The sequence below is a fragment of the Gouania willdenowi genome, chromosome 20 (assembly GCF_900634775.1).
Source record: "Gouania willdenowi chromosome 20, fGouWil2.1, whole genome shotgun sequence".
Taxonomy (NCBI): domain Eukaryota; kingdom Metazoa; phylum Chordata; class Actinopteri; order Blenniiformes; family Gobiesocidae; genus Gouania; species Gouania willdenowi.
The window spans coordinates 22,688,893-22,712,556 of record NC_041063.1 but is presented as its reverse complement, the minus strand read 5'-3'; the positions used below and the strand labels follow the sequence as shown (position 1 = coordinate 22,712,556).

The window sequence follows — 23,664 nt, the reverse complement described above, 5'->3', positions numbered from 1 at the left end:
TAAGTTGTACGGTGTGAGCATCTGTACAGATGTTAGCAGCTGTTTTTTTTTTATTTTTTTATTTTCCTGCTCACGCACATTAAACACCATTTTGTATTTTTTCATCATGATGTATTTGTTGCTCGACAGATTTCTTGAAGCTCTTGAGTTTCAGAGAAGGACCTGGGAGGCTACTGGGATTTCAACGGCATCGTCATCTGTACTGGCGTTAGCTTGTCCTCTCCTGATGCAACACACACACACACACACACACACACACACACTTTCAACATGAATACATATTCCATGTGTTTTGAGTTTAAATTCCAGCAAAAACAGGAGTCTGTGAATCACTATTAGTTGTAGATATCTCACTCCTTTCAAATTCAATAAAGCTCCACCAAATTATTATGAGAAACTTTCAATGCAAATTAAAAAAAAAAAAAAATCAATGATGATCCTCAATTTATTGAAATAATGATGGAAGTCAACACACTTTCTTCATGTTCTTTATAAATGAATTTTCCCATACTTTATGGAACTAAATGCATATTGTTATGGGATGAAAATCTATAATGTTATTGTAGATGAATGCAAAATAGATCCTAAAGATTTGCACTAGTACTGGGCAATATATATATTCATATTTTGGAGCTATAGAAAATTGTGATATTTTTATATCCTACAGCTTATTTTTGTACTAAAATACTTGTTTTAGGAGTCGCTGCTTTTGCTACTTCTCGGTAATTCATCCAACTGTGTTTTTCACGCTTTTCTGGGTGTGTCCTAAACCAGACCTTCACCTAAACAAGCCACACTACAGAACTCACTCACACGTGCTATCTCATACAGTAAGAGAAAAAGTCTAAAGTGACATTAATTGTGCAGCTGTTTGTGATTAATGTGTATGTGTGGCTTTTTTCATCAGCAAATTTAACAATGGATTGTCCTTCAGGTAAGACTTTGAGTTAAAAACATTGAAATGTGTGTCGTATATCGACATTTTGAGAAAAAATATTGAGGTATGAGTTTTCGTCCATATGGCACTAATGTGTGATTATCAGTTTCATGTGAGAACCCACCTGTGTGCGTTTGTTTCCAGGGCTGGATGTCGACTCCGGTTCTGCAGAATGATCGATCAGTGTGAGCCTCGGTGCTGTAAAGAACCTCCTGCAGCTGTTTGTCTCCAGGCCGCTGAGCTTTGACTCTCACCTGAACAGAAAGAGAGAGAGAGAGAAACCAACAATGATGTCACTGAGTTCATACTCCACATCACATGGTGCAGGACTTTGTACCTCCAGGATGGTGATCTCTTTTTCCTTCAGCTTTCCTACTCTGTTCTTCACCTGTTTCTTCGTATTGTCCACCCACACCACCCTCTCCTTTACGTCTGACCTGAACACACACACACACACCTGTGTAACTAGGGATACAACAATATGGACTTACATTGTAAACCAGTTTCTGTCCAAAAATAAACTAAAACTTCTGCTTGGATTTTGAATTTTAAAATATTTCCAAGACACATTTTCACAGAAATATTCAAATAAAAAGGAAAAATCTATTACAATCCATTAAAAAAACAAAACTAAAGCCTTTGACCAAGGTTTTTGAATTGTTTAAATTTCAAACAAATTCCTGTGTAGTAGTAAATAAGGTGGCTTTATTTTGAAAATATTTCTGCACTTCTCTTACATACTGTACACTTCAACAGATTAAAGCAGTGTTTTTTCAAATTGGGGTACATGATGGCACTACAGGGTATACTTGAGATTAGTAAATAAAAGCATTTAAGATATGGGGTTTTATAATGCTCTTTTTTAGTTTAAAAATTACAATCATATTTCTGAGGGAAATTATTTTGATTAGAACATGAACTGAAAATACAAAGGTCAGTCTTGGTCCTACACCAGGTGGAAGTTGACTGGAAATTAGAAAAACTATATTAGAAATGCATCTATTCATAAGGCACTAATTACCGTTTCTTTCCACTTATTTGGAAAATGAGATTCTTTAAAATGTGTGTTATCACTCAGTCATTCCATCATTATTCCCTATGATTATTTTTTCAGTTTTCTGAGAAAATTGATTCACAAATTTGGGAAAGGAGGTACTTTTACATTTAAAGAACCACTAGATTAGAATAAATAGAATATTATACAAAATGAACAAACCAACAACAACAACAAAAAAAGTCATTAAGTTTGATTTGAAATGCATGTATTTAATTGTACAGATGATAAATCTCTTCTCACTCACTCTTCAATGCCCAGGTCAGACAGCGTTGTGTCTAAAAATGGGAACGGTTGATGAGCAGGATCTGGTTTCACCTCCAATGGAAGCTTCACCTCCATCGGGACGTCCCACTCCAGCTCCACACGGATCAGCTTTCCTCCTGGAGCCTCCTCCTGCACCTTCTTCTCCTCGTCTGCAGCCAGTTTGCCTCTGTGAGTCCCTCTGTTGATTCTCAAAGCTGGGATCGTGTCTCTCTGAGAGCACGAGTGTGTGTGGGGCTCAGGTCCATCAGGGCAGATATAAGCAGCTACTGTGAATGTGAGTGATGTGTCGCTCATGTGTGAATTTCATTAAAGTGTCAGAGGGATGATGGAAGGATGTTGGTGTGAATGTGCATGGGCTGTTGTGTAAAAGCTGCACGTGGATCAGTCATCAGTCATAACATTGGGAACTGGAAGGTCCTGGAGGTCTGCAATCCTGCACGTTTTAGATGTTTCTGCTGCAACACGACTGTATCTGACATTTGACCCTCATTTTGTGCTGCCCCCAAAAGTAAACACACAAAATGACGAAAAAATACCCAATATTTACAACAAATACTCAGAGGATGACCACAAAAATACAGAAAATAACTGAAAAAGTATAGAAAGCATCAAAAATACACAAAAATGACAGAAAAGCATACAAAAGGACAACAAAAGTACACATAATGACTCTAAAAACACATATAACAACAGAAATACAAAAATTGACTCCCAAAACTACACACAACACAACTAAATACAAATAACAAAGAAATACAAAATGGCAAAATACACAAAATGACTCCAAAAACACATCAGATGATTACAGAAATAACAATAAAATATACAAAACAACCACAAATATACACAGCCTTTATTTATTCTCAAAAGAGCATTAAAGCTGCAGGACATAATAATTTATTTTCAGTTAAAGTGTAGGCTACATATACTGTAAATCAATAAATCCACGATCATTTGTTCGAAAAAAAAAAAAGATGTAAAAGGTTGAAATTGACGCTCAAAAGTTTGTTTTAATCTCCACTGTAAAGACTATTTTCTTTACATTCTCAGAATAGATTCACGCATTGCATTGTGGGATGTGGAGTCCTGTAGTCAGATGCATAGAAGTGTTTTCCCTTCATTCTCACAGTGACTGTGTTCAAAATCACAACCACAATCACAAGTCACTCTGGCTGAGTTTTTGTGGGCAAGCATAATAAATCTCAGTGATTTAGTGAACGGTGAACAATCCTGTTGAATTGTTGCTAATGAAGTGGAGATGAGACACCAGATACAGATTTACTGTACATCTATAATAACATGATCTAACTCCTCTCTTGTCTTTGGCGAGCATGCTGAGGTATTTTCACGACTGACTGCCACATTTTAACACCCAGGGCCGGCCACAGCCTGGAGGTACAAACATAGAGGAGGTGATGGAACAACTTAGAAATGTTTATAAGCTTCATATTTCCACCATTAGTTCAAAAAACATGCCTGTTAAAAAAAATCAAAGCCTGTAAATGTGTGTCTTTGATCTATGATGGACTGTGGTGTGTCCTTATGGTGAGGTGATTGTAAAGTTTGCATGCTAAAATGATCTGCAACTTTTTGCATCAAACCACATTTAAAAAATGTATATGAATTTTTTTTTTTGGACCAGATTTACAGCAATATTTTTGAAATTTGTTCAACATTTATATTTAATATTTAACATTTACATTCACATTTAGATTTAACATTTGTATTCAAATGTGACATTTAGATTTAACATTTTTATATTAATGTAACATTTAAAACTTTAAGTTAGATTTAATATATATTTAAATTTAATATTTACATTTACTATTTATATTGAAATGTAACATTTAGATTTATTATTTAACATTTAAATTTAACATTTTGATTTAACATTTCTATACAAATTTAAAAATTAGATTTTATATTTAACATTTAGATTTAATATACAACCTTTAAATGTAATATTTAACAGTTAGATTTAACATTGACATTCTATCTTTACGAGAAATGTAAATATCACAAACATTGCTGTAAATTTGGAGAAAAGTAACATAAAACAATTAGTTTATTATTTTCAAAAGTAGTTTGTTGCGCAACTTTACAATTGGCGCCCCATATGTCCTGCCTTTAACTCAGTGGTTCTCAATTCGTGGGTCGACACCCAAAAAAAGTGGGTTGCAGACTCACTGTTAGTAAGTCACATTATTTATTGATGCCAAATTAGAATTACTTTAATAATTCCAGAGGGAAATTAATAGTTCAAGTTTTAAACACAAAATTTTATCAAAATGATGAGAGAAAATGACAAAAATATAAATTTTTCTTATTGTCATGGACTGATAATGTTTACTAAAACCAGAGAAGTCACTGTGGCGTTAATAACTGTACCAGGATCAGCAGGTATCTAATAAAAATACTTGTTTTATTCTCTAGTGCTGATAGACATCATTAGTATCTTCTGAATAAAGCAGTTGTTTGTGCTCCAGCTCTTCACGTGCGAGTGTTGGCAGCCTGAACTCATCACAAGAAATATAATTCCAGCGCGCTGACGTTAGAGACTCAACATGGTGTCACAATGTTGTCAGAGGTGCTCAGTGCATGCAAACACTATTTAATAAGTCTGGAGTCAAACTAATACACACCCATTAGAAAGTATGACTTTGTGTTTGTAGATAATCCACTGTAAGTTGCACCAACAATTTGGAAGTAGCGTCCCCTGGAATCAGGAGGTTAAAGTGAGGATTTGGTTGACTCATGTCTGTTTTTTTATGTGGTGAGGTTGTAAACGTCCTACTGGTTAGAATATAAGAAACAATGGTAGTACGTCAGTATGACATTTCAATAGATACCTTCCAAAAAATTAACTTAGGTCTGATTGGATTTTGTCCTCTGTGAAAAATATAGTTCAGTTTTTTTATTAGTTAATGGAGATATTAATACACTTAGTCAACACTGCTGCTCTAAGAGCTTTGTCGGATATCTGCTCCTCTTAAAGGGACATTTTGTATCACGTTTCCAGTCACAAGTGGCTAAAATGAATGATTCACAGGTGAAAAATAAAATGAGATTCACACAGAAATTATCAGAGGAAACTTTTTACTGCCAAACATGTCAAATTTGATGTATAAACCGTTTAAAACATGTATAAAACCATTTCAAATCTTTAAAAAACAATACATAGGATTTAAAACTGTGAAACAATTTCATTTAGTCGAAACTTTGTCAACATTATAAACTGTTTTAACCACGTGAACTTGTTCATTTAAGTAAAATAACATCAGAATATAAAACCATCTGCACAGATTAACAGTCAGCAGGAACTGATGTGCTTGTGCTCAGTGTGACACAGTGACTGCAGGGTGGACGGTGATGCTGGAATACGGCTCAGCCTGAGAGACAGTGGCCTGTCCTGCAGACAGAAGCTCTGTGGACGAAGAGAAACAATCATAATCTTAGACTGGTGTGAGGCAGTGGGACATAATAATAATAAAAGTAGTAATAGTGTGTGTGTGAGTGATGTTTTTCCTCACCCAGCAGTTCAGAAAGCATGTGAGCTGCAGTGAGGCGGTCGGACATCGGAGGCAGCAGAGCATCAAAGGTGACTTTCTCCACGCTCTGCAGGACGGAGCCGATCCTGTACAGGAATATGATCTTTATTATTAACTGTGATTATAAAGTACAGACAACGGAAACTGGCAGCATTTAAATGCACAAAAAGACCCCAAAAACACACAAAACAACAAAATTACAGAAAAAAATACACAAAATGACAACAAAAATAACTGAGAAAAGATATAAATATACAGAAATACATACAAAAAGACATCAGAATTACACAAAACATATCCAAGAACAGAAAATAACAAAAATACACACTCTAAAAAATATAAAAATAAAGACATTCACACGAAATTACACAAAAATACCAAACAACAAAATTACAGAAAAAAAATACACAAAATGACAACAAAAATAAAAAAGAATTACTCAGAAAAAATAAGAATGTACAGAAAAATGTACAAAAGGACATCAGAAACACACAAAACGTATCCAAAAACAGAAAATAACAAAAATACACACTCTAAAAAAAATATAACGACAAATACACATTTACACAAAAAACTCCAAAAACATACAAAACGACAATATAACTACACAAAATTTGAGAAAAATATACAAAATGATACAAAAACTCATAAACCCTTCGTTCTTACATGTATTAATGCTCAGATTGGTCATTATTCTAAATGTTGACAGGAATGTTACAGGTACGTGGCTCTCGGCTCAGGCAATCATTTTTTTCTTTACATGATTTTAAAATTGCTTTAAATATAAAAACAGTGAAAGTGAGGCCTGCAAATGTATCCACTAGCTCCATTTTGTGCAACAATGTGTCACTTAATTATTTATTTATTCAGTTTATTTCCGACATGGTTGCATTCACAGAAGTTTTGTTATTCTTTTTTTTTTTTTGTACATGCCGAAAAAGGAGACGAGAGAAGCAGTTTGCTTATCTAAGTCCCGTCCCCTGTTTTGAACACAGAAAATTAGTAAACGCAGTTCACCTGTGTGCAATCTAACCTCATTATTACAGCTGTTATGTGAAGGCGTCACGTAAAGCTGGAGAAGAAGTTAAGGACAAAGACATCATTGCTCAGAGGAGCAGCTGAGAGGCTGCAGAGATCCACAGATCAGGTAGGAGAGAGTGTCTCATTTTGGCTGCCTCGGTGTGATGGTGCACAAGTTTTTTTGTGCTGTTTTAAACTGTACCTGGCGAATAACATCCTTTCTAATTCAGAATATGGGTGATATCTCCATCAGATGTATTATTATTATTTTTACATGTAGCCATGAGAGCTTAGAGGAAGTATTGCTAACCTCTGCCCTGGGACTAATGTAGTTGTTCCACTTTGTGTGGATGGTTTCCATTGTAAAAGGAATGAAACTCCAGTCTGAGTCTCCACTGTGGAAATAATTTGGAGTCTTCTAAAAAAAAAAAAACACTGTTTCCTGGAAGGATTTAAGCAACAAAACAGAAACAGGAAGCATTTGATGGACAAGCAAAGAGAATATTAAAGCAACACGTCTGAAGCCTGAAAACAGGGAAAGAGCTCAAAGTGTCCAGAGTCACTGCAGTGAGCTTCATGTTTTATATCACAGCAAATGGATTCAACATACAGCAGTGAAGGAGAATAACTCTGTACTGTGTGAGCATGTGTGTGTGTGACCAAGACGTACCTGACGACACTCTCTAAGTAGGTGTGAGCCTCGGGCATCACAATGTTCTCCTCTGCTATGGGCTCCATCATTGGGCGGGTGTCCTCCTGCAGAGACCTACACACACACACACACACACAGTGAAGGGTCTTCTATACAGCCAGTTCTCCGTCCCTCTAACTCACTGAGTCCTACCATCTGGTGACAGGAGTGACCACGTCGTTCAATGATCTGTCGTCCTTGGACAACTCCAAATCTGATACAGCTACACACACACAAACACACACACACACACAGAGTAAATATTTAAACAATGAGTTTGTAGTTCCTCTGAAATTTAGTGAGACTGGAAGTAATTTTTTTTCTTACACGAGGCCTCAGCAGGTGGAAATCCTCCCTCACTGGAAAACTGAGAAAAACAAGAGCAGAATAAATGATTAATCTAACATGGGACGACAACAAAAATCAGTGGTTCTGCTTTTAAATTCTTGTAGGGTGACCATATTTTGATTTCCAAAACAGAGGATTCTTGGGCCAACCTCGATGAACTCAACGTTTCCTTGATTCTACCTTGTAACGGCAAAACACAATATAATAAGTTGTAATCCATAATGTTTAAAAATGCATTTATCTATTTATAACAGACTTTAAAACAATCTGAAATCAGTGGTAACTTAAGTCAATCACCTTTATTCTGCATTATAACAATCTGTCCTTGAAAAATCTCATATAAACCTTCTTAAAATCTTTCAATCATTGAAACGATGAGAAACATCTCCTCCTGGAAAATGAAACTAACAGAACAGTAGATAATCATTAAAAATACACTTCAATAAATAACCTTTTCATTCACGGTTTCATTTGGTCTTTTTTAATCTCTCTTTGACTTTGGTTCTCTCTCTTTTTCTCTTGTGTGACGATTTCGTCATAACAAAGCAGCATCTTTTGATTCCGTCATGTGTGAGTAAAGTTACTGTAATTACCCCAAATGGGCTTTAAAGAGCAACTCATTAGCTTTTAGAAACCGGTGGAATTTGTCAGATAGAGCAAAGTTATTGTCTCTTCATTCATTTGTAAAATATTCCCAGACAAGACGTGAAAAGAGGACATGATCGGGTAAAATCCGATGTATGGTCACCCTAAGTTTGTGTGAAAAGTCAGGGTCATTGTAGAGTTCAAATCCTGAGACAATCATGTGATCGACTCTAAGTAAACCCCAAAGTGAGTGAGGAACATGTGACTTTGTTTGCTGCCGACCTCCTTCATGCCTGAGCGCGTCCTCTTCCTCATCTCTGCTCTTAGTATCTCTCTGTCCTGCTCAGACTCCATCCTCGATCCTTCCTCCTCTTCCTCTGTCGCTCCGTGCTGAGGCAGCGTCGTCTTCTGTTTCCATAGCGACATGAGGTCATCATGAAGGAGGGCTGCAATAGGAAGAAAGTGGGACATTAAAGCTCTGAACTGAGACAATTCTATCTAAAATCCTACAAAAACAAGCTTTCGGTAAATCCAAGAGTGTTTGTTAATGTGTTGCTTACATCCACAGGGGGCGCTGAAGAGCTGACCTGGAGCCACACGCTTAGTGAGAAAGTGGATGTCCAACAGTAACGCAGACTAAGGAGAGAGAGAGAGAGAGAGAATTTCTGCACAGTGATTAAAATCAATGACTCCTGTAGACTTAGGAGGAACAAACCAAGGCCTATTTCTGTTGAAATATATTTTCATTGATCAAAGAGCAGTGGAGGAGTGAACCAGTCTCACACTCTAAATCAGACATAGGCAATTGGCGGCCCGGGGGCTACAAATGCGGCCTTCTGTCTAATTTTGTGCGGCCCCCAAAGTCAATGTACAAAATGACAGAAAATTACAAAATACAGTAAAAGACAAGAGAAAAACACAAAAATGAGCAAAAGGACAACAGTAAAACACAAAATTAGTCAGAAAAATATACAAAATTACACAAAAAGACAAGAAATACTTGAAAAATGACCCACAGTACTAACAAACAATCAAAACAACAACAGGAATACACAAAAATGCCTCCAAAAAATGCAAAATGGCAGCACAAATACACAATATGACTAAAAAAACACAAAATGCCTCATGGGTAAGATAACAACAATCAAACATACACAGAATTACTATAAAACATTTTTTGTTCTTTCCTGTATTAATGCTCAGATCGCTCATTATTCTAAATGCTGACATGAATGTTGATCATGTGACCCTTCGATCAAACAAACACTGGCCCCGCTGTGATAAAAGTTGCCTACATCTGCTATAAATATTGGAAATGCATTTAAAAATACTGAACTCTATCCTGAATTGTTTCTTGTGTTGACAGATCAACAGGACACTGCATGGGTTCAGATTTAAAGTGTAAATATGATTTTGGGACCTAAAAAAGGGAAGAAAAAACATCTTTCCCTAAATTTAGCTTAAAGTTACTGCATAGTGCTATGCAAACAGGAAACTCTTCATAATATTGGCTTTGGAGAGATTATAGATTAACCTCATTGGATAAAATCAGTGTTTGGAATGTAAATCTGTCTTTTGCTTTGACTCAAACTGTTAATCTGCCCTTACATCATACGTTTGTCTTTCTTGGTCACACATTTGCCATGATGTTTGAAAATATGTCAATTTCTGAATGTTTTTGAGCAGTAACGTGTCCTTAAACTTGTCTACCAGTTCCAAAATCTCAGCCAATGGGTTTCCGATCTGTTCCTTCATGACTTGTTCTGATATCTGGATCTCGGGGTCTGCAAAGACCAGCTGACGCCTGCGTCCTCCACCGGGCTTCCTCAGAGGACGGACAATCACCTGAAGGCGGAGAAAGGTAGATGTGTTGTTAATGATACTGTATCTGTGAGCTGACGTCACACCTGCTCAGACTGGAAAGTATGATGTGGACACACCCACTCAAGCTTTCCATGATCTGTTTGTCTGAACCAAACCAACTGGTCGTATGTCAAAGAATTCCTGTTGTCACATGACAATGTGTGACTAAACTAATGTCAGCTTAACATCTGTTGGACTAACACTGCACGCAATGTGGGCTCAGAAAATTTGTGATGATTCAATAGGCACACTGTAGATTTTGAGTTTAATTTTTGAATAATGGCTAATTTAGTGAGGGGGGTATGCTTCCAATATCTCAGGAACTACGTCACATAGGAAACTAATGAACAACAAATGATTTTAAGACAGAAGCAGCTACAATGACCTCATTTTCGATATCCACGAGTGGTGAAATAACCCAAAGTTGGGGCCCATAAAAAATAATTGACTAGTCGCATCAAGAAAAATTGCTTTATATCCTAAGAAAGTGTCATCAAAATACTATAGATTAAAACAGATCAGATTATTTTCTTACATTCCCACATGCAGTTATAGGTCAATGAAAACAGAAAAAAAAGTATTTTTTTCACATTTCAAGAGACTGTCACCCAAGATCCAATGCATATATCTAACTAATCATTAGTGATGTGAACAGTCTCTGTACATAACTCAAAGCTGATCAAATGACAGGGAGCTGAGTAATATGTAAAGTTCTTTACTGAAGCCCTAAACATGTTCCAGCCCCAAACACAGACAAATGTTTTTCCAACTTATTTGAGGATCTGGCATGTCCACCAGATAGGATGTATAGCAGATCTTTTTGTATATCCTGAGAGAGTATTAGTAAACCAAACTTCAGTTTTCTACATGGTGTAGTTCCTGAGATATTGGAAGCTGAAAATGGAAGAAAAACAAGGACACACTAAAATCGACACACACACACACTACTAATTTCAGAATTTTTGGAGACCAAAGTGAGTGGGATGTCCTGAAAATTTGTCGCAATGACATGGAACGACCCAAAGATGTTTGACGAAATGTGAGCTAATGAATGCTAATCAGTTACAGCCACATGAAAACTAGTAAATATCGATATACACACACTTTATTCATCAAAGAAATGAACAAAGTTATTTTTTTCATGAACAAATTGTGTTTGCGTCTCACGCCGTCACTGGATTTGTCCAACATGCTGCCGTCCTCAGTCCCAGAAGGAGGCGTCGGCATAGCAACGCGCTGGGGCGTCGTCTCCAGGTCAGCGATGGTTGCCATGGGAACCTCCGTAGGCTGGCCCGTCCCCTCATCCAGAAGCCAAACCTTGTCCTGCTCCGTCCCGTAGGTGGTCTCCTTCAGCCTGGAGGCACACAAACAAAGATGAGATGGACAGAAACAGGTCGACACGAGCAATGATTTAATCACTTTCTGATGACTCACTGGTCAACAAAGGACATCGGTCCCTCAGCCTCCACGGTTCTCTCTCCTGCCTGATGATCTCCGCCCTCCTCTGTTGGTCACGGATGGACAGGAATGAGTGGATGTCATGAAAATGTAAAGAAACCAAACAGTTTGCATTCTGGACGGTAAAGCCTCTTTTCTAATCCTGCTGAAGTCCTCTCATGTGCAGCACTGCATACAAAGTAATCAGGAACTTCATGAAGAATTCAGTGCAGCCTGGATTTCTTCAACCTCTTCCTGGTCAGGCCAATATGTGATTTTTCAACCTTTATATTCCTGAATTGTGACGTAAGTTGCTCTACACCAGGGATGTCAAACTCCCTTTAGTTCAGGGGCCAAATACAGACCAGTTTGAGCTTAAGTGGGCCACAGATTCTTTGTGGGAAAAAGAGCAACGTCAACATTAATGTGCCCTGGTTTGCACTTTCTCATATAAATAAAAAAGTATGAGTATATTGGTCCCTGCATGATCTACACTTTAATTTCCCTGATTTTGCAAATTTGGGGAAATTTTGTGAAATAATTCGATGAAAATTTGCCAGATTTTGGAAAAAATGTAGTTCTTTGAACATTTAAGAATGACTGCCATCATGTGATATAAGAAGTGGAAAACTGAATTTTACAAATATTGTGGAGTTTAATTGAATTTTTTTGAGGCGATAAGATACCTACAACTGAATTCGTTGATAATTTACAAAATGTTTCATGTTTTTTCTATCAATTTTTACTTTCTCAAGCGGCCAGGAATTTGATGCTATAAATGGTGGGATTTGGCCCCCTTGCCTTGAGTTGGATACATGTTCTCTACACATTTTCTCCATGTTTGTAATTGGTCTGACGCTGCACTCTCCACCCATTTCACTACACGTCGCCAGGCTGAAATCACCTGGGTTATGTGAACTTGTTGATATCTCGTTTCGTAGTACAGCGGCACTCTGACAGAGAATGTTTGGGGAACTGAAGCCCTCTAACGGAGAGATATCCCAGATATACTTATCCAGCTTCGTAGTACAGGCCCCTAGAGTTTACATTTAGCATTTCTTAAGATTCGTTGGATAAAACTCTGAAAAACACACACCTCCCCGAAACTGATCAGGCTGATCCAAAAGCAAGTCGATCTCTCTGGCTGTGGCTTCAGGAAAGTCATCACCTTCAAAATACTGACAGACAAACAGAGGGAGGAGAAAAAAACTTGTAAAACAAAAAGCTGACTACAAATGTGAGGAGGCTGAGCGAGAGCAGACACTGCTGTAAACAAGGAGGCTGATTTAATTAGGGGAGATCTTATCGGGTCATAATGGACTTCATCAGCTGACAAGGCTTGGGGGGGGGGGGGGGGGGGGGAGCTACTGTGAGTGACAGAATGAGAGGCCTAATGTTGTGTGAAGGGCTTTCTTTCTGGGTACAGACACACTGCAGTGAAACGAAGCTGCTCTGTGAACACAATGATTTTAGCAGAATAACATGAAACCTTTACACTCATCGAGAGCTTATTTCTGATCTCCAAAACACTGAAAGAGGTGGGATCATAATGTCTACATCAGGGGTGTCAAACTCATTTTAGTTCAGGGACCAGCTTGATCTCAAGTGGGCCACAGATGTTGTGAGGGAAAAGTAATAATTTCAACAATATTGTGCCCTAGTTAGCACTTGTACGTACACATAAAATACTAAATATGTGAGAAACGGACAATATTCAAGCGATAAGTGACAGATATCAGTCCCAACAGGAGCTTCACTTAACATTTCCTAGATTTTGTGACCAATTTCTATTTAGTGAAGGGAAGTATTCAATTCAATTCAACTTTATTTGTATAGCGCAATTTACAACAGTCATCTCAATGCGCTTATCAAAATATTATGTCAAATTGAAGGATTTTGTAAGAATGTTGAGTTTTTTTCTCTCGCCAGTTTAACATTAAAAAATTACTGCAGTCATGCGATATAAGCACCGGGAAAACTGTGAGCACCTGCAAATATTGTTGACTTTCATTTACACAAGGATTCATGTTTTCAGTGTCATTTTTACTTTCTCCTACGGGCCAAATTGTATGCTCCAAAGGGCTGGATTTGGCCCCCAGGCCATGAGTTTGTCACATGTGGTCTACATGAACAAACAAGTGCAACAAGATTTAGATGCACTGTATATTGTGGTGTCATTTTTTAACAGTGGATTATGTAAAAAAACATCTTCATATTTGAACATTGACATGGAAAAAAATATTCTAAATATGTTTTTGTATTTATTATATTGTTTCTAGTGTGAATGCTTATGGAATTGAATGAAAGCATACTGCAGCATGTGTGGAATTCCTTGTAATTAATAATTCATCTTATAAACGTAATAAATCCTTGATCCGTGACAAAGCTGGAGAGATGTTAACTGGTGCCATTGCTCTCTGATTCACCAGGATTCCTGCTGCGTCTACAAGTGATGACCGGCAATTTTTTCTCCCTGCTTTTGGAATCTGACAGAGCGTTTACCTCAGCAGCAGCGATGACAGAGTGCTCCCTCTCTCTCAGGGTGATCCCAGCTGGAGGTGACCTGAAGCCTGGTGCAGCACAGCAGGAGGTGAGAGGAGCAAAAAATACACACACACAACAGGCAATGCTGAGTTCAACAGATCTTTTTTCTTTTTTTTTTTTGAGTTCAACAGATCTGGATTAAAGAAAATTAAACAGAATGGCACTAAATCTTGGATTTCATGTAATTGTATTTTATCTTTGGGAGTAAAGGTCCTTTAACACCGAATGTGACTGAAGTGACTAAAGCAACTAGATTACATTAAAATCAATGTAAATGACGCCACCTCAAGTGACGTAATTTGAGCGACTAGGTCAAGCGTGACCTCATCACAAAGTTGAAAAAGGTAAACTTTTTAAGCGACAACTCTCCCGTCCTTCAAAGATTAAGGATTAAATCGGGGCTTTCGCCTTTATTGGTCATATGTTATTACATATATGAAATTTGTCCTCTGCATTTAACCCATGCCTGGGGAGCAGTTAGGGGTTAAGGGATTTGCTCAACATCCCACAGCAACATCCACTATCTGTACAGCTGCAGCCCCTCCCGCTTCAGTGCAGATGGCTGCAGCGGAGGGTGTACAACTTCCTCAGTTTATCAGGGCAAAATTAAAGAGGTTAACTTCTTGAAAACCACAGTAACTACTGACCATGACACATTCTGAGTGAACTCATCCTTTAATATCTCCGTAAGTTGATCATTTAAGCTGGAAAAGTGGAGCAAGAAGGAAAAGAAGTGATCAACCCTCTCTCTCTACCCTGTCACTGGCTCAACACACACACACACTGTTCCCTGGTCACCACGTCACTGGAGCGATGAAGTGACCAAAAAGCACCACTATGTGCAAACGACTCATCAGATGCGATTTAAGTGACTGCAGCGCTGCTACAGTCGCGTTCGGTGTGAACGCACCTTAACAGTGTGAAACAACTAGTAATATGTCAGAAAAAAAAGTATTTCTTAACTTTGGAAGAAATGTACTGAAAATGTTGGTTTTAAATTTTCAAAAAAAACAAAACAAAAATTACATATTTCATACACACATTTTCAGACACTTTATTCTGATTTTGATCTGCGTCTATTTATATGTAGGGGTGTGCATTGCCATGAATCTGAGAATACGATTAGCGATTTGCATGTCACAATACTAAACAATATGGTACATATCACGACATCAATAATTAAAAATTTCACCTTAACAAATACAAAATGGTATGAAATACAATTTATGTATTTATTTTTTAAACTTGCGCAAACAAGTAAATGGTAACTTTAAAGTGTGCCCACCGTGCATACTTAAAAAATGTCCCCTTATAGACAGTATACATCTGGGTATTTCTGGCATACTCAATCTTTTCATACTATCTAATGTGAACACACTACATACTCATTTTGACGTCTGAATTGCCATACTAACACTACCCATAATAAGTCAAACACAACCACAGTGATTGAATTTGATAAAAGCTAATTAAAAGTATTCAGGTAAGATCTTTGTGAGTTTACTCCTCAGAGACCGCTGCTGTTTTATTCTCACCCATGGCATCAAGGGTGGAGTCTCCACTGGGCACCAGGGAGTTCTCTTCAGACAAAAACAATACCTATCAAGACAAGATCAAAACATGAGGTAACAGATAAACCATGAAATATACCGTAGTTTTTCATTGAAATATGAACCATAACAGGGTTCCTACAGCTTTCGTCAAATTCAATTCAAAACTTTTTATTGCCATTTGAAATCGAATTTAAGACCAACTTCACAGTAAACATAATTGGGGAAAAAAAAATGCCACATCAATAACATAGGGTTTGGGGAATTTTCTTTCTAATGTCTAGTGCAGACGTGCACTTGGCGACCCCCGTGTAAACACACAAAAATACAGTAAAATACACACAAAAAAAAAGACTAAAATAATGGAAATCACTCCAAAACCTCAAGATGACTACAAAAATTACCAGAAATCTATAAAACAACAAAATTTTAAAACTACCAATTTTAGTTAAATTTATATTTCCCCATGTTGTTTATACATTAAAAAAAACCCCAAATGTTACCATTTCTTTTGAAATGTTGAGACTAATTACAATCATAAAATCCTACTTGTTATGTGTTACAATTTAAGACTTCTGAAACATTGATTTAAGACATTTGAATGACAATTAAGGCCTTATTTTTAAATTCATGAATTTAATGCCTTTAAAGACTTTTTAAGGATCCGTGGGAACCGTGTATAAGAGGAAGAAAATGCAAGCTGGTTTCTATATTATTGGCTGTATGTAATGTGTGTGAAACTGCACAGGTGAATGACACGACTTCATAAAAAAACAAAACAGACGTTGAACTAAACACACAACTTGTTTCACAGCGTGATAAAAAACATTGATCATTTCACTATGTCGGAGAGAAATCTGTACAAAGTGATTAGAAATGGATTAGAAACAGGACAAAGTTCAGCCATGCGCGAGTGAGAGTGATTTACTGTGTCTGACATAAGCGTTAATATAGATGTTTAATGACTCACTCTTACTCAAGCAATTATAATGAAATGAATGGAGACATATTGAATCATTTAGAGGGACACAGCACTGATTTATGTTCCTCAGTCTTATTCCATACGTACTGTATGTCCCTCACATACCTGTGGTATATTGTAAGGACTGGGCAGCTGGTCTGACACCATGAGGCCAAAAAACGGGTCCTGAGCTCCTTCAGTCCCCTCCATCATGTGCAGTTGTTGAGGAGCATCCAAAGCCAACCTGTTGGATGAAAAACAGAGCACGTGTGAGACACAGCGACGAATGCAAAAGCTCAGTAGCACTTCTCATTTTATAGGCTCATTAAAAAGTCATTGGAATAAGATTAACATGCAGAGCGTGAAGAGATATATTGCATCTGCTCACACGAAAGCACGTAAACCACACGTGTCAAACTCAAGGCCCGGGGGCCAAATCCGGCCCTTTACAGCATCCAATTCGGCCCGCAGGAGAAAGTAAAAATGACAGAGAAATCATATATTATTGTGTAAATTACCCAAATAATCCAGTTGTAATTATCTCAAACTCACCAACTCTACAATATTTTTTGTAGCTTGCCTTTTTCCTTTGTTTATATCACATGAATGCAGTCATTTTTAAATTGCAAATTGTGGAAAGAACTCTCAATTTTTCCACAAATCTCACAAGTTGTCACAAACTATTCCACAAAATTCCTCTAAATTACACACATTGTTAACAAAATCAATATTTTTTTAAGTGAATTGAACTGGTTTTGAAAACTAGGGCACAATAATGTTAAAGTTGTTCTTTTTCTTTTCACCACCTAAAATCTACAGCCCACTTGAGGTCAAACCAGTCCATATTTGGCCCCTGAACTAAAATTAGTTTTAGCAAAAACCGCCAAAAAAGTCAGAGAAACCATTAATCCTTGTGTAAATGACCAATGAATCCAGTTATAAATATTTCAGCTAGATATCTGCAAATTAATACACAAATTCAATGAAACTCCACAATATTAGCAGGGCTCAACATTTCCCACCATCCTAACCCTTATCAGTTATCACATGACAGCAGTCATTTCTTATCTCAAATTGTTAAAATAATTCTCAATTTTTCCCAAATCCTGCAATTTTCTTTAAATTATTCCACTAAATTTGACCAAATTGCATAAAAATGGGTCACAAAATCAAATATTTCAAAGAAAATTGCTTTAATATTATCAGTGCCATATATATTTTATCATTTATTTCTACATGGAAGTTCAAACTAGAGCACAATAATGATTAAACTACTAATTTGTGGCCCACTTAAGATATACTACTCCATATTTGGCCCCTGAACTAAAATTACTCCTGATGTAAACCATCAAATATTTACGTTACCAAACCCTTTGCATGTACTTATTTGGCTCAGATTGTCCAAATCTCACTTTTAAAAGTCTTTATTCCACAAAAGTATTGTGTTTGGACCTCTTTAAACACAAACGGCTCCATCAGTTGGTCCTAACATCTGAAATGCTGATACAAACGTTGCTAGTGTGAGCACAGACTGACCTGTCAGATTCTGCCATGTCGATGGGGACGTATTTTTTATAGCGCAGCAGTCGTGCAATCGCTTGTTGAACCTCCTCTGGAAAACAGAACAGAGAATAAAAGTTAATGCATAACACAGACACTCGCCATCCCATGATGTGGTAGCCTAATTTGGTCTGTCACATGTTTAGTGTTTTATTTGTCCTTTTCATATACGTATCATTTTAAAAAAAATAAAATAAACATCTCCTTTTATAAACACACGTGACATTTTTTAATATTAAAAATGGTAACAAGAGCACTGAATTTTTAAAATATCGCCAATGATGATAGATTTTTAAAAATTGACCCAGAATCACCTTATTGATCCGGATTCCTTTACAAATATAGAGTAGCCTGGATGAGTGCACAAAATGACAAGATGCCCCAGCTCAGATGTTTTTATAAGTTTTAAAAGTATCATTCTAATCAGCAATTTTTGTCTTATCATTATATCAAACACTGGTGTAAGGTCTATCTTTAGCTAGAAATTCGTCAAAATAAGTGAAGTACTTTTGATGTAGTCCTGCTAACAAGAAAAACAAACAAATAAATAAACGCCCTGAAAAGATTACTTCCAACCAAAGCGTTAACTGTCAACCACTCCTTCCATTGTCCTACCCTAACTCCCTCTCCCCTGGTCCTTTCCCCCTCACCACAGTCTCTTTTTTTTATCTTCCCTCTAATAAAGTTTTTCGTACCCTTCCTTTGGGAGGGCTGCTGATGGTCACAATTAAGCAGAAAATAATAAAACATGCAAAAAAGATTGTTGTTTGTGTTGTTCGACAGCACTGTGCAAAGAAGGTGAAAAATAAAAAATAAAATAAATATATTAACCTCCTTGTTGGGGGTGATTAGGTGTAAAATGGGTTCAATTTATGTATTCTGTAGCAATTATTCAGAAAATGATTTCAGCTAATGCCATCAAGGTAATACAGCATTTTCTATAACAAGTCTAGTCTATTATGATGAATCCCATGCACTGCTTTATAAGGTTATAGGAAGAGTCAAAGTAATAGCCATAAATACCATAGACTTTCATTTTCGTGAAGGAAAGCAGAGATGCGTGATTTTCTTCATTTTTACATTTAGATATTTGAGTTGAAAATATATGGTGGTTTTGTAATAACCTCTATGATCTGAACAAGCCGTTGGTAGAATTTCCAGCAGGAAAGATACTTATGTTCTTGGCGTAGCTGGGCTGCGTAAGTCATCAGGGCAGTACGCTAAATGGGCGGGGCATGTTACCAGGGCTCCTCCTGCTGGACCCTACTGCACAGACTCTGGCTCCAAATGACGTCAGATTTTCAAGATGTTAGCGTCCCTAAGCGCCGTATTTTGGCTTCAAGAACGTAGGGTGGGAACAGCTACAGTGCACACCCACTGATTGAAAAGTTGCGCTGACCATAGCAAATATTACTAAATAATACAATGATACTCACATTAAAAAAAAAAATAAATACAAAAATGTTTTGATATAATACTAGTTACTTTATTACCATTATTTGTTTTATTCAATGTTAATGCCCTTTTTTGGGGGGGGATTTGCTGGAACCATTTTTTACACTATTGCATTTATAATCCTCTACTGCTGAGGAATGAAGTATGAAATAAATACAGTGTTACATGAAGACAGTGACCTAAAAGATCAAACAGGAAACGTGTCATTTATATTGAGTTTGCTGTTTCCCTTAGAAACAAAAACATTTTTAAAATCCTCACTAGACCTCAGAGGACACTTGTATTCCTCTGTCTGTCATGCTTATAGAAATCATTTCTAATATCATAGCCGCACAGATTTCAACGTGACAGCCTTGTGAGCGGCTGTTGTCCTCTACTGATGGATTAAACTCAATTCCACTGCAGTGGACGATGAGCTCAGGGCTGCTTCCCTGGTGTCTCCTGTCACTGATCATCCTGCATTGTGTTTCACTAGTTTAATCAACCATGACACTGGTATGATTGTCAATCTGTTGGATGCATCATCGGCACTGAAGTTTATGATCGGATGAATCCGACTAGCGTGCTGCGTTTGACGTATTGCTTTTATCGCTGCCTTATTGGCTTTTAAATCAAACTTATTCAGCTGTGCTGTTTGAAACATATGTGAACTGGCGGAGCTTTTTTAGACGATAGCGCGATTTTAAGTGAGAATCGCCGAATAAAAAGTTTTTGTCAACAGGAGTTGATATTAGAATAATAGCACTTCTTCACAGCAAAAGCTGTGTGTGAAACTTTGGTTTCATTTTATGCAAATCTGGGAAATATTCTGCAAATAAACTGCACTTAATAATCAAAGCACACAAGCATAAATAATGCAAATGACTCATTTTTACATGGTAATAGTAAGTCTGCCAATCTGACTCATTGACAGAAATAGTAATAACCAAAATGTGGTCAAAAATTTGTTGCAGTTTGAATAATAAAGATAATAAAAATCACAGTTTTTTTGTAAAACAAAAAATGGTTAAATTTCCCCATAAATTGGCGCAAAACTTTTTTTTTTTTAACCAAACCTTAAAAGAAATGCATTTTTAAATATATCCCCTTCAAAATAAAATCTTATGTTTTTTGTTTTTTATTCTTGTCAAGGAAAATAGTCTCAAACCACAGAAAATGTGTCTGTAACCAACTTTTGGGTCCTCTGGTCCATTCCCACTTATCCTGATCAGATGATGGAGCCTGTACACCTGAGAGATAGCTCAGCAGTCCATTACATGCTTTTGCTTTGCATCTTGTTTAAAAAGTGTCATTTTCCCACATAACAAGAATCTCTCACCGAGCAGGAAGCCGCACTGCCTGTGGTAGACCACCACCACCCCATACTGCAGCTGGGACGACAGATAGAGAGAGAAACGGGGCCTGGGCAGGTTCGGCTGAGGTGGAGGAACCTGAGCCGTCACATAGTCCACGATCTCCCAGCTGAAAAAAATAAATAAAAAACATCACGAACCAAGACAGAAATATGAAACTGGGTTTTTTTTCCACCATGTATGTGTGATTGTACTGCAATGTCTTCTTAGAAAATTGATTCGGTGATATTTCACCATGTGATTATCATATCCATCCAAAAATGTCCAAAGTGATTATTTATGGAAAAAAAAAAAAAACATTAAATTTGCGCTAACATTAGCATAGCACGTAAATGCCCGGTCACTGGGTGGTGAACCACATCAGACCTTGTAAAACTATCTCAATGCATTTCAGAAGGAAGTTGATTTATTTTCATAAAACATACTGGACACTTTGATAGATGTATGCAGTTACATTTTTTTTTTTTTAAGAATTTTTTGAAAAAAAAAAATGTAATTTGACAGTATGATAAACATACCACTTGTTTTGATATTTGTACTTGAATTACAGTTAGTTACCATTTACATGTTTTCACATGAAAGAAATTGTATTTCATATAATTTTGTACTTGTAAAGATGAATTACATTGCAATTATTGATAATGCAATGTATATCGTATTGTATAGTATCGGGATATATCACATTGTGACATGGAAATCGCAAATCATCTCGTATCGTCAGATTCATGGCAATGCACACCCCTAAATAGTGCACAACATTTCATGTTATCAGGGGTGGATAAATGTTGAAAACGTTTTTTTAATATCAAAAACCTAAAAAATAAAAGTACTTTGACAAACCTTTATCATTAATTCACCTGTGGGATGTATTGGAGAAACACAATTATCTCTGCATCACATCACATTTTGCAGCACTTACTTCAAACACGTCCTGCTAATGTCTCGTCATCAGATACCACAGCACACCTCTGAATATGTAGCCAATGATATGCATTAACAATTGTTTATTTCTGTTTTGGCTGGAAAAAGACCCGTCATGATATTAAGCAGGCGAATGGGCTCTAAAGTCTGATATGAGCTTTTGTTAATTGTTTAATTACAAGATTTGCAACTTATACATCTTTTTAGTTACAGTGTGGCTTTTATTTGAATTATTAACATTTTACTGTGAACCTGTGCTCCATTTTTGACCCATCGCAGCATCTAAGTTGAAAATGACTGGGAAAACAAGAATTATGAAGTAAATCCTGTGTGCATTACTGTTTGGATTTTAAGGTGATTATTTTTTTTTGATAAAGTAGTAATTTACATCGATTAATGTCAACGCAGGCATGATTGTGGTATAATTCTCATTATTTCCTTTAAAAATTATGTTTTTCAACCTTGGGGTCACCTGAAATGTCTAGCAATTGATAAAAAAAAAAAAAAAGTAATGACTGAATAAAAATATAGTTGCATTTTTTAATTGTTATTCTTTTTCAAATTCAAACACAACACACAATCTTAAACGACCATATTCTCTATTTTCACTTCCTCAAATATAAATGTAGTTGAAATAAAATGCAGTATAAATAAAAGACAAAAAAAAAATAAATACATAAAGAAATAAAATACAGCCTAAAAATATTAAATTAAAATGGGGTCACGATCCAAAACAGGTTGAGAACCACTGCTTTAGCAACTGCTACCAAACTATTAAATCAAATATTATGATGCAGCACAAAGACATAAACTGTAAATAATAAACAAATATAATATGAACATATAATTACCATGTTCTCTTGACATTGACTCTGAGCAGCTCTCTGCGACTGACTCTGATCCCTTTAGTAGCTGCTAACCTGAAAACCAAAACACACATACACAAGTTATAAAACAAAGAACCACATTTACCAACAAATCTATCTGTTTATCAACAGTTTGTAAACATAGACTAGTTAATAAACTAGTTTTTGTTTATTTGTGACGAGCTAATGCTCATGCTAATGCTACTATTTTAAAGGCGGAGTTTAAAACTCACCAGACTGTAGAGAAACATCCAGAATGACGCTGGAGGACATTTGGGTAGTAAAACATCGTCACTAGTGTTGATAAACAGAGTGGAGAAATATGACAAACAGCAGAATGTACAAACACAATTAATTAGTTTGAAATGGATTCTGAACATCTGTATTCTATTGGTCAATTTTCTCGCGCTAAAACGGTACTGGCCAATCAGGGCCCAGAGATCAACATTTTGAAAATCAACCTCGTCGGCTAATAAAAAAATATTTTTAATACTTTAATAATTATTTCTAAATAATAAACTATACATAATAGCGTTTACTTTGTAGCAAGCAGTTATTAAACAATAGTTACAAAAATATAAATAAAAAGGTGTAGAATAATATGAATGTCCTCATTGATTATTGGTGTTGCTTTAATATGTACATATTTAGTTTAATAAATTATGTTGTCATGATTGTTTCATAGATTTCTCTCTATCTAATATG

General features: G+C 36.4%; 1 protein-coding gene across 2 annotated transcripts; it reads right to left on the bottom strand.

Moving 5' to 3' along the window:
- Positions 1–5,451: 5,451 nt before the first annotated feature.
- On the bottom strand, positions 5,452–23,330 carry rec8b (REC8 meiotic recombination protein b). Of its 2 annotated transcripts, none has more exons than XM_028434820.1 (18): positions 23,193–23,330; positions 22,945–23,013; positions 21,139–21,281; positions 18,342–18,417; positions 16,914–17,049; positions 15,830–15,893; positions 14,253–14,320; positions 12,847–12,928; positions 11,748–11,817; positions 11,481–11,667; positions 10,161–10,295; positions 9,011–9,086; positions 8,733–8,896; positions 7,845–7,884; positions 7,671–7,740; positions 7,497–7,592; positions 5,789–5,892; positions 5,452–5,682 (listed from the first exon to the last, which is right to left on the bottom strand). In XM_028434820.1, exons 1-18 carry the CDS (start codon positions 23,246–23,248, stop codon positions 5,594–5,596), a joined length of 1,725 nt encoding a protein of 574 aa, XP_028290621.1. In that variant the 5' UTR covers positions 23,249–23,330; the 3' UTR covers positions 5,452–5,593. The 2 variants fall into 2 exon arrangements, with proteins under 2 accessions (XP_028290621.1, XP_028290622.1); XM_028434821.1 differs by having other exon boundaries at positions 16,932–17,049.
- Positions 23,331–23,664: the final 334 nt, after the last annotated feature.

Bases quoted from the DNA above. Each gene is read 5' to 3' on its own strand.
- rec8b (XM_028434820.1), bottom strand. From the start codon at position 23,248: ATGTTTTACTACCCAAATGTCCTCCAGCGTCATTCTGGATGTTTCTCT. The intron at 17,050-18,341 runs GTCAGTCTGTGC...TTCATCCAACAG, and splicing joins GACATGGCAGAATCTGACAG to GTTGGCTTTGGATGCTCCTC. The intron at 11,668-11,747 runs GTGAGTCATCAG...GTGTGCCTCCAG, and splicing joins CCGATGTCCTTTGTTGACCA to GCTGAAGGAGACCACCTACG.